A 15,248-nucleotide genomic window follows, 5' to 3' on the forward strand; every position below is an offset into this window, starting at 1 on the left:
TTTTTTTTAGTTCGTTCCAAAATAAATGATACATTTCTAAATTTAGAAATAATTTAACTTTAAATTTTCATTTTATCTATTGTACTATTAATTAGAAATTTTTATAACCGTACAAATATTATGGCCCACAAAACTTTAAGACCAAGTCAAACAACCTCGTTTAACTTGAAACAGAGGGAATAATAATTAACATTGTTTGGTTCATAGTGGTAAAAATCTTTTCAATAGATCCAGAGGGGGCAAAGCCAAAGAGAGGCAGCCATCAAAACAGTAACCTTTTTAACAGTTAGTAGAGAATCCAAAGATCTTCCTCGAACTTTCCGCGAAACCACTCAACCATTTCTCTCTTCTTTTAATTTTCCCGCTTTGTCTTTTCACTTTCATCTTCAGTTTCTTACTTTATTTTCTCCTCCTTTTAATCTTCTTTTTTGCAGTTAGAATCGGATTCGCTTGGAGCAAATATTTTAGTAACTGAAAACAGTTGAAAAATCAGATCCCAATAAGAGAAAAATGCAGAGGAGTGGAGAAAAACGTACACTTGATGTTAGCACTAATGAGGAAAGTCAACCTGATAGGAAAAGACCAGCTCTTGCCAGGTATTTTACCATATTTCTCTTTTTTATTTTTTTGTCGTTCCAATTTGTGACAAAGTTTCACTTTTAAAATTTATGGTTGTCATTACATTTATGTGACTATAAACCGGTCATTAAGGGTAAACTGAGAACAATAATAATATGTCTAGTATATTATCTTATGTAGGGTCTGACGAGTATAATGTGTAAGCATACCTTAGCGTATCTTATGGTAGAGGGTTGTTTCCAAAGACCCTCGGCTCAGGAAGATACACGGATAAATGAGAAGCTTAAAGTTAATTGTTTCAATTTATAAAAATATGTCATGTTTTTGTAAAAGACTAAAAAGAAAAGTGTATTACATAAATTGTGACAGAGGGAGTAATATTTTGTGTCATATATTAGGTATTAGTCTATTTTAGATGGATTTTTCTTGCACACCAATATATATTATGTACTCCCTCCGTCCCAAATTAGTTGTATGTCAACTTTGACCAATATTTTAAAATGTATTTTTTCATCCTATTAACATGAGAAAAATTGCAAGTATAGATTTTGAATATTTTAATTTTAGTTTTAAAATATTGAGTTGATCTAATTCAATTTAGATTCGAAGATTAGTCAAATTGACTCTCGAGACGCGAAACATGACAACTAATTTGGGACGGAGGGAGTACCTGGCAACATAGGTTTTAGTGCTTCTTTTTTTCTATATATGTGCTGAGCTAATTTTGGCAATGGGGTAACAATGAGACACCAAATTGTATTTTTATCAAATAGTGTTAATTATGTCTCAATAGTAGGTAGTGTTTAAATTTGGAGAAATTTGTGTAGATGCTTACTAAAGACGTTACACGAATTGTTGTGGAGAGTGAAGGCTGGGAGTGCTGGTAGCATAATGGGGTAGTGGGTAATAAATTTGTTACGAAAAGTTATAATCTTGATGGATATGTTTGTGGTATCATCATGAAGACCATTGAGAACAATTTGATGGTTATTTGTCAATTGAGGGAATGGAGAGTTAATTTTGGCGTGCTAACTAGCTTATTCTTGTTTTTTTGGATTCTCCTAGTAAAAATCGAAGCATTCATATAGATATGGTGCATTATTTGAAAAGGTTCATATTGCTGTCTGCTGTATTATGGCTCAATTAGTTAAGTGTAATATATGGACTGGTGTCTCCTGAGGAAGTCAATTGAGGTGATCTGAGCTACATTTGTGAACGTTGCCACCTCTTGTTGCCAGTATCTTGCAAAATGGATATGGTATGATTGATTGCCACAGTACTATAGGTTCGTCTAAGTTTGAGCTTTCAACTCAACTGTCAATAGATTAGCCGTACATCGCAAAGAGATGAATCTTAGCCCCTCTAATTTGCAACCATGAACATACATGAGCATCTCAAGAACAATTGTTTTGAATCCTCAAAAACGCTTTGGCATCTCGGACCGTCCAATTGACTGATGCCTCTTTCGCAGGCCTATTCTATGTGATGGTCAATCAACTATATAGTACTTTTTATTGTCACCATCTAGACTACAAAAATTTTCTTTTGAAAATTGGCAATTCTAGTCATAGGCTTTTGTAATGCTAAACAATATATTCATAGTTATTGGATGTGTAATATCCTGTGTTCCAATCAAACATGAAATTGTGTGTACTGGATTGTCTTACTCTTCCCTGAGAAGCTGAAATTCAATACCTATTTTAGCTGTAATTATAGCATCATTTGTTGAAAAGTATATGGTTAGTGCAGTGTTATCGTTGAAGCGCTAAAGGTGGACAGTCTGCAGAAACTTTGCTCATCACTGGAGCCAATTCTTCGAAGAGTTGTAAGACTATTAGGCCCTTTATAAATTCTCTTGCTGCTCATTGAATGTTAGGAACCACTATCTTAGTAATATCTAATCACCTTAATTCATGGTTGTTTCAACCACCCATCCGTTATACCTGGTAAAAGTATATGACTGCTGTGACTGTGTATCTAATTCTAGTATTAGTTGGAAGCTACAGATATTTACCTACTAGTGTATAAGTTTAAACCAAAAAAATGAAAAAGATGCAGAAAATTATGCCTAGACAAGCTAAATAGAACAAGTTATAGATATTTGAGCTCGATGCACCGCTTAGAATTGATGAGTTATTGCAAGGGTTTATGGGACCATTTGTCCAATATGCATTGTTTTGGATTTAACTATAGCTGTTGTAGTCTCTATTGAAGTTCTCTCTCTCTCTCAACAGTAGTTGTCTCTCTCTCCCTCCCCCCTTGACCTTAATTTCAAGGTCTTAATGTGAATAATATTTGGGAATGGCTTTTTTATTCATGTTGTGATGCATGGCATTGAAATATTTGGATCACGAATGTTTATTTACCAGTCCATGAACTGCTATATTGGAAAAAAAAAGCTGAAATGCTTATCTTTCCTGTTTTTTGTATTATTGCAAAATGCATGATCTTTCATTGTTGTTGCACTTGAACAAGATGTCTTCTAGATTTAATTGGTTCTTTTATCTTTATTTCTGGATATTCGTTTGTGCTCACTAGGTTAGTGAAGAAGTGGAGCGTGCGTTGGCAAAACTTGGCCCGGCTAAACTTAATGCAAGGTATGGCTTCACATATCTTCATTAGATGTTTCAGAACATAGGTTTGACTTACACACTATTTTCTAGGTGTTTACAATTAATCCATTGAGGATCATTTGACTCACTGTTGAAGTTATGAATGTTTACCTGAAAGGAGAGAGGAGGTTTTCATGGTTTCTGATGGACATATTAAATTTAAGCCAGGCTGGTACCGTTAGTTTTTTTAAAAAACAATATTGATGGTGTCTGGACCAGCTCACTCACACCTCGACTATTCTACCTTCCTGCTACCTCTTACCAACACAGATATCGGGTAACTTTTTCTGCCAAGGCGTGTGCAGATGAGAAGAAATCTCCTAGCGTTTTTTTGCTTCTGTTGGGATTTGAACCCTGGTCTCATATGATTTTCACCCGTTCTGTTGACCTCTAAGCCACACCCTTGCGTAGAGATGCACATGTTTTGTTCATATTTTTGCGCAGTTGTGTAGGTCGGGGTTGACCCCATCGGCCTAAACCTTGCTATGAGAACTGACACCTGCCTATCAATTACTTCCAAGAAAGCAGCCGGGTTCTAACTAGAATTTCGATATTGTTGGAATTGGTCTCGAAGAAGCGATTGCCCTGGTGCCCTTAGTTTTAGCAGCCATTCAGTATTGTTCTGGCGATCAATTTGTTGGTTACTGTCCAAGTTGTAAATTTTGTATTTGCATTAGTCATGCAATGATAGTGCAGCGAAATATCAAAGTTAGAATTGTCAAGAGTGGTTACGGAAAATCAGTTTGGAAAGGTATTAGAGAGTTAACATATTGTTTCTAAGTGGTTTCTTCAAGTCTTTCTAATGTTAAAGAGCTCTACAAGTAGTTTAGACATTAAATCATAATAAATGGAAATGGGCAAGGCATCAATCAGATTGGAATCATCTATTTTCCCTCACTTTAATATCTCTGTTGCTTCATAGGATTCACTCACCTTTAAGTACTTTCCATAGTATTTTATATGTGAATCTCTTCAAAGAGAAATTACTCATTGCTTCGGTGGTTTTATTGTAATTTGACACAGCTCCAAGCTTCAATTTGTTTATAATGTCACTGCTTGTGCTGAGTTTCATTTTCCATATTGTAAAGATTTATGGCTAGTCTTCCCACTGGATGCTGACTGTTTAATAGAATCAATGTTCCAAGAAATATTATGACTAACATTTGCATGTTACTAAAAAATATGCAATCTTGTTTCTTCCCCCAAGAATGTTGAATAGATCTGACTTTAAAAAAACTGTCTGCCATAAATTTGGATCAGAGCCTTGAGTTTATTGGCTAAACCCTTTGCCACTCGAGCAATTTCATCAGAAGCTAGAGTAATAACGCCTCTGCTTGTTTGAGTTCCCGTAGTAATTTTGCTTTATATGACAGTCCCTTCTTTCTTGATATTGAACAACTAAAATGTTATGCAGGGTTTCTCCAAACAGAATTGAAGGGCCAGATGGGAGAAATTTGCAGCTTCAGTTCAGGTCAAAATTGTCACTGCCTCTCTTTACAGGAGGGAAAGTAGAAGGAGAGCGGGGTTCTGCAATCCATATTGTCTTGCTTGACGGAAATACAGGCCATGTTGTAACATCGGGTCCAGAGTCTGCTGTTAAACTAGATGTTGTTGTACTTGGAGGAGATTTTAATAACGAGGATGATGATGGCTGGACTCGAGAAGAATTTGAGTCTCATATTGTGAAGGAGCGTGAAGGCAAAAGGCCGCTTCTTACAGGAGACTTGCAAGTGATATTGAAGGACGGTGTAGGTAGCCTTGGCGAGCTGACATTTACCGACAACTCTAGTTGGATTAGAAGCAGAAAGTTCAGACTAGGCTTAAAAGTCGTATCAGGTTCTCGCGAGGGAATGCACATTCGTGAGGCAAAAACAGAAGCCTTTAGTGTGAAGGATCATCGAGGAGAATGTAAGTCTATATTATGTCAAATTATGTGCCATTTTGTATGCAAATTACAATTATGTGACTGTCTTCTTCTTCAGTGTACAAGAAACATTATCCACCTGCATTAAATGATGACGTTTGGAGATTGGAAAAGATAGGGAAAGATGGATCCTTCCACAAGAGGCTAAATAAAGCTGGCATACATACGGTGGAAGACTTCCTACGACTCATTGTCAGAGACTCTCAGAGGCTCCGAAATGTAATAAATTAAACCCGTTGTGTTGGAGAATATAATATGATAATTGTGGTTGTATATTAACAATTTCTTTTTGTTTCATCACCTTATTGTCTCAGATCTTGGGAAGTGGAATGTCAAATAAGATGTGGGATGCTCTAGTGGAGCACGCAAAGACCTGTGTTCTTAGCGGGAAGCTCCATGTCTACTATCCTGATGATATGAGGAGTGTTGGAGTTGTTTTTAGCCATATCTATGAGTTGTGTGGTTTAATCTCTGGCGGACAGTTTCATTCTGTTGATTCTCTTTCGGAGAATCAGAAGGTTTGTAATCTTGAACTTTTCCTCTTTTGAATAATTGTCTTTCCCCAACTTGTTTGGGACTGTAGTTGTTATTGTTGTTGTCGATATTGTTTTACATAACTAAGTGTCTTTGATTCTTTTTTCTTCTTTTGAATGAGTTGTTATGGAAACATCGAACAATTTGTAAAAGAAAGAAAAAAGAAAATAATATGCTTCTCTAGTTGCTTGCAGTAAAAGCAGAGAAGAATTTATCTTTTCGAGCACCTCAAGAAAAATGTTTAAATTGTCATATTGGATACTGAAGTCAAGGAAATGGTTCTATTGAGCATGTTCTTAAATGGAATAAATCTTGTTTTTCGTTATTTGCACAGTCCAAGTCTTTCGACCCAACCATGCCTGGCCCAAAATTATTTGAGACCAAATCTTTTACTAAAACCATTTTAGCCTATCTAAATCCGACCCAACTCACCCAATCAGCTCCCTATTCTGATGCAGCTTGCACTCTTTCGTTTGTCTGTGTCATATGCTAAAATTTTGAAAGTAGTGTTGTTACTATATACCATGTTTCAGTTGTATCAGTTTGACTTTGGATTCTTTGATTTCCCCTGTATGAAGAAGAGATTAAGCAAACATCAAAGTGTTCTTGCAGGAATATGTGGACACCTTAGTCAAGAAGGCATATGACAACTGGATGAATGTTGTTGAATATGATGGCGAATCTCTTTTAAGCCTTAATCAGAATCAAACCTCAGATGATCCTCAGAACCATTCAAATTCTTTTGATCTTACAACTGGCTCTCAGAACCATTCAAGTTCTTTTGATCATCAACTCAACCTACCAAATTTTCCTGCTTCAATTTCATCGGAGCAGCCTGCAATGGATCCAGGACGGAATATTGGAGGTATAAATATACATCAGATGCAAGATATTTGTCGGGTGCCTAAGATATGTTCATCTTGAAGTATGTTAAATTTGGCCAATTGCTTTGCTTTTACTGCTGTTTTGGCTTCTTACTGAGCTCTTTCAGTAACTCGATAGATAATTCATTGGTAGAAGAGGTGGGATCTAAATGATAAGAAACTTCTCCACCCTTCCAGAAACATAAGCCTGAGCTCTGAGGGTCAAATAATGCATTGGGCATACTTTGGCATGCCCTTCTTTCCTTATGTTTAAACATCAAGACTCAATTTTGTCCTAAACTTGTGATATTGTGGGGTTGCCTTAGGCAAATCTCACTTCAGAAGGGGAAGGGAAAGTTAGGGGCCATATAAGTGTGAGTTTATGATTCAATTTTTGAGGCGCCTTTTGGGTTGAAGCCCAAGGGGGCAAAACTGTGAGGTCTAAAAACCTTGAGGTGACCTAGAGGGGTCGAGCCAAAGTGGACAATACCTTGGCAGTTGTCTTGACAGTGACAGGTGGTATCAGAACTGGTACATTCCCTAGTACGGTGATGGGACAAACCTCAGTGAGAATGATGATCCCCTAATGGGTTTTTTTTTGGGGGGGTTGGTGGTGTGGAGGGCAGTGAGTGTAATGCACCATGGACTGCTAGCAATTGAACTCAAAAGACTGTTCGCTGTGGAACTTGCCTTGGGCAAATTGCACATCGGAATGGGAGGGGAAAGTTAGGGACCATATAAGGGCAAGTTCAGCATTCAACTGTTGAGGCGTCTTGTGGGTTAAAAGTCAAAGGGGATAAAACCATGAGGCTCAAAAGCCTTGAGTGACCCAGAGGGATCGGGTCAAAAGCGGACAATACCTTGACACTTGAGCCCGGTCCGTGTCATCAAAATGCACTAATAGTTGAAGCAATGATGACCTGGTGTTTTACTCGTAAACCAACTTATAAACAACTATTTCCTTCCTTTTCTACTACTAAAATAATGCACAAGTCAAATTGACTGCTTAGTCACCGTGCCTAGTCAATTTGTCTCATAAAATGGAATATAGTCAGTTTCTTAAGCTACATATTTTACTGACATATTGTGACACATGAATAACTGCTCAACTATGCTAACTCATTGATATGCTATGACACCTACTTGTCTCTACTCTCTAACATAACATTTACCAAGTATTGCGCATATTCTCTGTTTTTTCCAGGGTATAATGATAGCCGTACCGGTTCATATACCATACAGTCTCAGAATGCGAATCTAAGTGTCAATGAACAGTTAAATGGTGCTCCGTTTCCCCCTCAGAACCATCACTTTGTGGGCACGTCACAACAAACTCAGCCATCTGGAAGTGGGAGTATGCAGACCCTTCGCCCACCGGAGTCGTCATTTTCTAGCTTTTTTGCTGCTAGCATCCCTAATCCATCCTATAAGGGAGCTGATGACTTCTTTACGGAGCAAGAAATACGCATGAGAAGTCATGAGATGCTAGAGAACGAAGACATGCAACATCTTCTCCGTATTTTCAACATGGGTGGCCAGAATCATGCTTCTTCTAGTAGCACACAAGATAATTACCAGTATGGATCATCATACATGCCCAGCATATCTTCAACCTATGGTTTTCAAGAGGACCGCACACGTTCAGGCAAGGCTGTTGTCGGGTGGCTCAAACTTAAAGCAGCATTGAGATGGGGCATCTTTATCAGGAAGGAAGCCGCTGACAAAAGAGCACAAATTGTTGAACTGGATGACACCTAAACTTGATTTTACACTAAACATAACATCCACTTGGAGGCCGAATACACTCTGCATTTGATAAATGTGTTGCTTGTGAAGGTCTTGGGCAATGTGATGTTTGGGCTTTTACTCTTGAGGAGTACTATTGCTCGGTCGTGGAGTTTGGTCCAGCCATGAATATGCATCTGGTGCTAGTTATGGCTCAATCCAACATCTGGAAGTGCACTATGATTTTTCTCTCTATCATGGGAATAATCATTAGTTAATAATGATTTTCACAGCATATAGCCTGCAAGTGGAAGACTACATCAGTGTTCTTGATTCTGACTGAAAGGTAGACCCAAGTTGAAAAGGATATCAGCTGCTCCTGGGAGAGATGCAAGTGATTTCATTTCTCTTTACTCAAGATTTATTCTGGCACTTGGTGTTGGTAATGCATGTTTCTACTATTTCTTTCCTTCCTTCCTGAGCTGACGATTTACCAGAAACAACCTCTCTACCCTCCCAAGGTAGGGGTAAGGTGTACACACTACCTTCCCCAGATCCCCCACTTGTGAGACATCACTGGTTGTTGTTACTCAAGATTTTAGCTAGTATAATTGCGGGGCATTTGCATCTATACCCGCTTTTTGGGTCACGTTTTAACTTGTGCCCGCTTTGCAAAAAAAATTGCAAGCATACCCACTTTTTCGGTTAACTTTAGCATACGGGGCTGAAGTAGCAAAGACAATCACGCAAAACTTCAACATTCTAGTAGATGGGCCTGAAGTAGCAAAAATTGCTGAATCAAGTGTGCTGAAGTTTTTGTTTGTAATTGCTGAATTTAAGCATAGTAACTGAAGTTTTGTTTTTTGTTTGTAATTGCTGAACTTAAGCATAGTAGCTAAAATTTTGTTTTCTATTTGTTGAAGTTTTTGTTTGTAATTGCTGAACTTAAGTTGAAGTTTTTTTGTCCTGGATTCATTAGTTTTGTCATTAAGCTTTTTCAAAAACTTCAGCAGAAGATGCTGAAGTTATTTAGTTCATTTATAAAAACTTCAGCACTAAATGAGCCGAAGTTTTTTTGTCCTGGATTCATTAATTTACTTCAGCAGAAGATGCTGAAGTTATTTAGTTCATTTATAAAAACTTCAGCACTAAATAAGCCGAAGTTTTTTTGTCCTGGATTCATTAATTTACTTCAGCAGAAGATGCTGAAGTTATTTAGTTCATTTGTAAAAACTTCAGCACTATATAAGCTGAAGTTTTTGAAAAAGTTTTCTAACATACTAGATAAATAATCAGATTGCCAACAGTATCTAAATCATAAATTTTGGAAACAATTAACGTGAAAAGAACAAAATTATCATGCAAAGAATCACTAAGTGTGACCTTAAACTTTCCGTACGTGGAAATATTTACAAATTATTGTCTATTAACTTACGTAATTATTCATAATTTATTTTTAAATAATCTGATAAACATACTTATGACAATCATCTCATGAACTGAAGTTTCATAGCAGCACCAACAACAACAGAAGAAAGAAGAAGAAGAAGAAGAAGAAAAAGGAGGAGGAAGGAGGCTGAAATTGTTTAAAAAGCGGGTACAAGTTAAAACTTTTTAAAAAAATGGGTATAGGTTAAATGGGGGCGACCAAATAGGGCGCCCCCTGCAATTTTTACTATAATTGCTTACTAATATTAATTAGTTTTTGGTCGCCCCGTGCAATTTTTACTATAATTGCTTACTAATATTAATTAGTCTTGTAATTCTTAGTGTTTTATTCAGGCGAAGGTCTCGTCACAAGAAAAAATAATGGTGCATTTTGTATATAGGAAAATTATAAAAATAGAATATGTACGGATCTCAAGCATTTAATGTACAAATGCATTATCATGTTTCATTACAATATGATGTTATCTGTATTTGATATAATTGCATTTGAAATTGGCCTGTTAGTAGAGCACTATTTGCTTCTTCCTCTCTTTTCCTAGCCTCATTTTCTATTTTTTCCAAGTTAATTATATTAGCTCTACATTGTGCATATTACAGCCACATAACAGTAATATATGTACCAAAATGTAGATTGCCTACCATACAGGAAAATACAAGATGCAACTTTAATTTTTCATTAAAGGCAACATTTCAATCTGTTTACCGAAAAAACGAATAACAATTGAATTTAGATGTGGTTTTAAGGATATGCAGATTTATTACAAATGATAAATCACGTTAGATTAGACGGATAAAGAACGTAATAAATTGTTGTACCAATTGGGGGAGTAAACCTGGACTCAGTAGTAGCTTTATTGAAATGCTTGCCTTCAACCTCGGGCTCACGATAATGAAGAATCGATGACTTCAAGTAAGAACTTAGAATAACAAAGAGAATGAGAGTATATTGCCTTGATTAGTGTATTACCCTAATAGGTAATTAGACCTCTCTTTATATAGTAGGGGAGTTCGATCCTCAGTATTGTCACACCTCCTGTTTACCTACACCCGGAAGGGCGTAAAGGAGTTTTTCCAATTAAAGGACAATCAAAACGGGATTATTATTAAAAGATTCAGAGTCGCCACTTGGGAGATTTATGGTGTCCCAAGTCACTGGTTGAATCCCGAATCGAGGAAAGTGTTGACTCTGTTCAACAGTCCGCGAACCAAAAATTCGAGTAAGGAATTCTGTTAACCCGGGAGAAGGTGTTAGGCATTCCCGAGTTCTGTGGTTCTAGCACGGTCGCTCAACTGTTATATTCGGCTTAATTATCTGATTTTAATACATGTTTTAGCCTATAGGTCAATCTTAACTTCACTGCTTTTATTCATTTTTAAAGAAAATTGCAACGTTATTAGAACACGTCTCGAACCACGTCACATAAAAGCACCCGTGATTTTGACATATTTTAACATCGTTGAGATTTGGATTTGGGTCACATAAATGCACACCCGAATTTAGGAATGTAATATTATTAAACTAACGCGACTATGCAATTACGATTTTGCAACTTTGCGAGGGCCATAGAAATTTGCTAAATGGCGCACCTCGAATTCTAGAGGTCAAAACGAAGTTAGTCAAAACGAGGGCCATGCAATTGTTATTTGTTCGCACACCTCGACTTCCAATTTTAAAAGGGAATTTCAACTACACTTAGAGGGCCATAAACTATTTGATTTCGAATGGCGTGTCTCCACTAATTAAATTAACTAAATAAGATTTAAGGGAATTATAGCTACTTGTTAAAACACAACTGAATTTAAATTGTGAATCTAAAAGGGCTAAGACTAAGTGAAAATTACTTCATTTTGTTTCAAAGCTTGGGCTTGGCCTAACGTGAGGCCTAATTGAGTCAACAACTGACTTCAGTCTAGGCTGGGCCCAAAGGAGCCCAAACTGAAATAAAGCAGCCTCAGCAAAAGATGAGGTCCTTGGCTCGAATCCACAGACCAACACAGGAAGTTGATACTTTGCATTTTCATTTCTTTAAACTAATCAAACGAAAGGGAAACAAGGAACGTTCAAAGCAGTTTTTAGGCGTCCTTGCGCACCACTGTTCTGACAGTCCAAACGAATTACACAACTGAGAGAGGTCTAGCACAGCTAACACCATTTATCATGATGGAATGCAGAATATAACTAAATAACTTTGTTACACCAGTTATACGTTCGGGTTTTCACAACAGTTCAAAATCAGACTTAGTCAAACACAATGCATCCAATGAACCAGAACAAGAAGATTCAGAAAGACAACAGAGATAAACTATGAATTAAAGAGTTGATGCTAGGCTTCAAACTTCTATTTTCCATTTCATTCTTCCAATTTTCATTTCACAATCAACAAGGTTGCAGAATTGTGTACCTGGATGGGGAAAAACAAAGAAAATGGTAAGGAATGCAACATTGATAGCAGCAAACAGCCCAGATCCAATCAACCAAGCAATGAAACAGTGAGATTCCTCAGAAGAGACTCAACAGAACTATGAACCAACCGACAAACTAAACCAAGCTCTTTCTATACCCAAGCTCAACTCATTTATCGCCAGATTCTCAGTTTTTCAGAAGTTTTCCAGAAATTTAAACCAACAGAGTGATTCAGAGATTTAAAACCAAGCAAACAACACCAACTCCATTGACTTTTAGCAATTGAAAACTAAGAAAATCAAAGAAGGATTTCAGTAGAACAGTAACTTTGTATGGATTTCTTAGCTATTTTAAGTTTTCATATTTTCATTCTCTTTATCCTCTTGGGTCTGCCTTGAAAGACAAGTTTTGGATGCCTTTATAGGCAAGCTACTAGGGCAGACTTAGCTTGCACTTTGCCTCCTTTCTAATTTTCGTTTTAGCTTAAAAACCCCATGCCAAAAATCAGATTTTTCACATTAGTCCCCACCCCAGCTTCCAGGAAGCTTCCCTTAGTCAGTTACAAAAGATTCCTTACCCAGGTTTCCCAATTTACCCCTTAATGACCCTGTTATTACCTTGGTTAACTAGCTACCTTCTAGCTCATGGGTCAAGTTAACCCAACATTTAACCCCAACCTGGACTGACCTCTTTCTTTGGGCTTTCAAACCCAACATGAAACCAACCCAATTCAGTATTTACTAACAAACCCCAACTCTGAATGAAATCCACAGAAACAGAAACAATTCAGGCAAAATTTTTACTTATTCCAATTGATGCAACTAAGCACTTAATGAAATTTAAACTAAATTATTAACAAATTCTTAAACTACTTAAAGAAAAGAAGACTTCTTAACAAAAAAAACTAACCCGCATGTAATTAACACTCTGAAATTAGAAAACTAAGATTTTCAAAAGCACGGGAAGAAGCAGAAAACAGAAAAACAAATGAAGAAAAGATTAAACCGGAGAAAGAAAAGAAAGTACCCACGAAAAAGTTCGGGAAATGAAAGAGGGAGCCTGGGTCTTCAAATATTCCGAGTTCTGGCTGATTTTGAAGTTAATCGTGTGTTCTTAACAAGAACACACGAATAAAATCAATTTAGACCGGAAAAATTCAACGAACACTCGATTTAGGATTTTGGAATTTCTAGGGTTCGTCTTCAAATCCAGATTCGAGAGGATTCAAGGGTGTTCGAGGGAAACTGATATGGGATTTGGGATGAGGGGTTATTGGAGGTCCCGGAGTGTAATTTTGGTGAGGATCGGAGCCGGCGCCGCCGGGCAGGGGGTTGGGAATTCTAGGACGACGGCTAGGGTTTGAGGTTTTGATTTGAAATTCGAACGATTGAGGTTCGATTTGAGGGAAAAGGGGTGCGGATCTGGGATGTGGAGATGGAGGAGGGTATTTGGTGTAAGTTTGGTGGCGGTTTGCGGTGGTGCCGCCACCGGCGGTGGAGGATTTGGGGGCGGCTAGCTAAGGTTTCAGAGGAGAGTCCCAGGAGGGGTGTTTGAAAGGGACGAAATGAGGGGGGGGGTAGGGTAGTGTTTGGACATATAAATATCCTTACCTCCCCAGTTCCGATCCGTTTGATCAAATCAGTTCAACGGTCGAGATGAAGGGAACTGGAATGACATCGTTTGGTTGAGTGGGGGGAACCGGACCGGGTCAGGGGTGGAGCTGGGTCTGGATTGGGCGAGTTTTAAGGGAAAATCTAATTGGTCTTAATAATTGAAATACTACTCAGCCCAAAATCTAATCCACATCTTGTTTTCTCTTTTATTTTTCAATTTTCCCTTTAATTTCTTTTAAATTAAATTAAAATTTAAAATAAAACCTAAATTAATTCCTAATCAACTATCTGATCAAATTGAATTAATTAATTCTAAATAATAATTACCACCACTAATCAAATGCCAAATTAAAGAAAACTAACAAAATTCGAAAAATTAAAAATAAAGTGCAAAAATGAACTATTTTGTGATTTTTCCCATTTTTATAAAACACTAAATTACTAATTAATTCAAAAAATGCAAAACTTAAATCCTAAATGCAAATGCAACATATATTTTTATTTTTCATTAATTGAACAAATGAAATGCACAGACAAATGCAAATAATTAACAGAAAATGCCACAAAATCCACAAAATTGCAAATAATGAAAAGAAATTATTTTGTTTTGAATTTATTGGAGTAATTCATATAGGGCAAAAATCACGTGCTCACAAGTATAATTCTAAAAAGGAATAAAAATCTTCCGTTATACCGATCGCAGATACGAGCCGAGATTCGCGCAGTGATATCCGACCAAGCACGGATATCACAACCCTCAATTCGTTGAGTGCGGCTGCTCGGTAAAGTTCTCCGAAGTCTCGAGGCTCGAACCGGTCCCGGGGGATGCGGTTCCGATTTACCCGAGGGTAGGTGTCTTTCCCGATACTGGATACGATAGGCTCCCCGCCCGGGTTTCGATTATTCACGATCACATTCCTTCTCCGTTTGCCTTACTGGGAAACCGAGGTGTTCAATGAGCTCGATTTTACCCGTATACAAATAGTCCCCTCATTTCTTAGAGAGGAGGTTTGTCGGAGTGATGAGAAATGACGGAAGCTTTTCAAGTCCTCCTTTAATGTGCCGTAACAGAAATGTCAAAGAAGTCGAAACGTCTCGTCAATCGCATCGTTCTGATTTCAAACATGCGTCAGCCACCGACACGTCACCTCTGAACACGAAGCGTTGCAGGACCTCTATAAAAGCCCCCATTCTTCGTTCATTTTTCACTGTTTGACCAATCTTCTACCTCCGATTCTTAAGGCTATAACTAACCTTCTCTATACCTCCGTATCTTTAAAGCTTTCTCGGGCTATTCCAGTTTTTTATCTAGCCTTTACCCAAACGGTACAGTTGACGCTTTAAAGATAAAGCTCATGTGGAGGGATATCTGAGTGTTTACAGTTATCCTTTTACATTGGGCCCGGTGGACACAATTATTTTGGTCTTTTGTAAGAGGTACAAAGTTTCCCTTGGTCAGATCCACCCGTTGTTGTGGAGAACTGTAATCCTCCTGCGATATTTTATGAACAAGACCGAATCCCGTTGGTTCACCATCGATCATCT

The 15,248-nt window shown here is 37.5% G+C and overlaps 1 protein-coding gene across 2 annotated transcripts; it reads left to right on the forward strand.

The window, feature by feature from the left end:
- The first annotated feature begins 221 nt into the window (after window positions 1-221).
- On the forward strand, window positions 222-9,208 carry LOC104213840 (calmodulin-binding protein 60 D-like). 2 transcript variants are annotated; one of them, XM_070153041.1, is made up of 9 exons: window positions 222-285; window positions 435-596; window positions 2,329-2,404; window positions 3,118-3,176; window positions 4,606-5,099; window positions 5,174-5,334; window positions 5,430-5,633; window positions 6,262-6,514; window positions 7,717-9,208. In XM_070153041.1, exons 2-9 carry the CDS (start codon window positions 511-513, stop codon window positions 8,268-8,270), a joined length of 1,887 nt encoding a protein of 628 aa, XP_070009142.1. In that variant the 5' UTR covers window positions 222-285; window positions 435-510; the 3' UTR covers window positions 8,271-9,208. The 2 variants fall into 2 exon arrangements, with proteins under 2 accessions (XP_070009142.1, XP_009761691.1); XM_009763389.2 differs by lacking the exon at window positions 222-285 and having other exon boundaries at window positions 296-596.
- Window positions 9,209-15,248: the final 6,040 nt, after the last annotated feature.

This window comes from Nicotiana sylvestris, chromosome 8 (genome assembly GCF_000393655.2).
Source record: "Nicotiana sylvestris chromosome 8, ASM39365v2, whole genome shotgun sequence".
In the NCBI taxonomy this organism is placed as follows: Eukaryota; Viridiplantae; Streptophyta; class Magnoliopsida; order Solanales; family Solanaceae; genus Nicotiana; species Nicotiana sylvestris.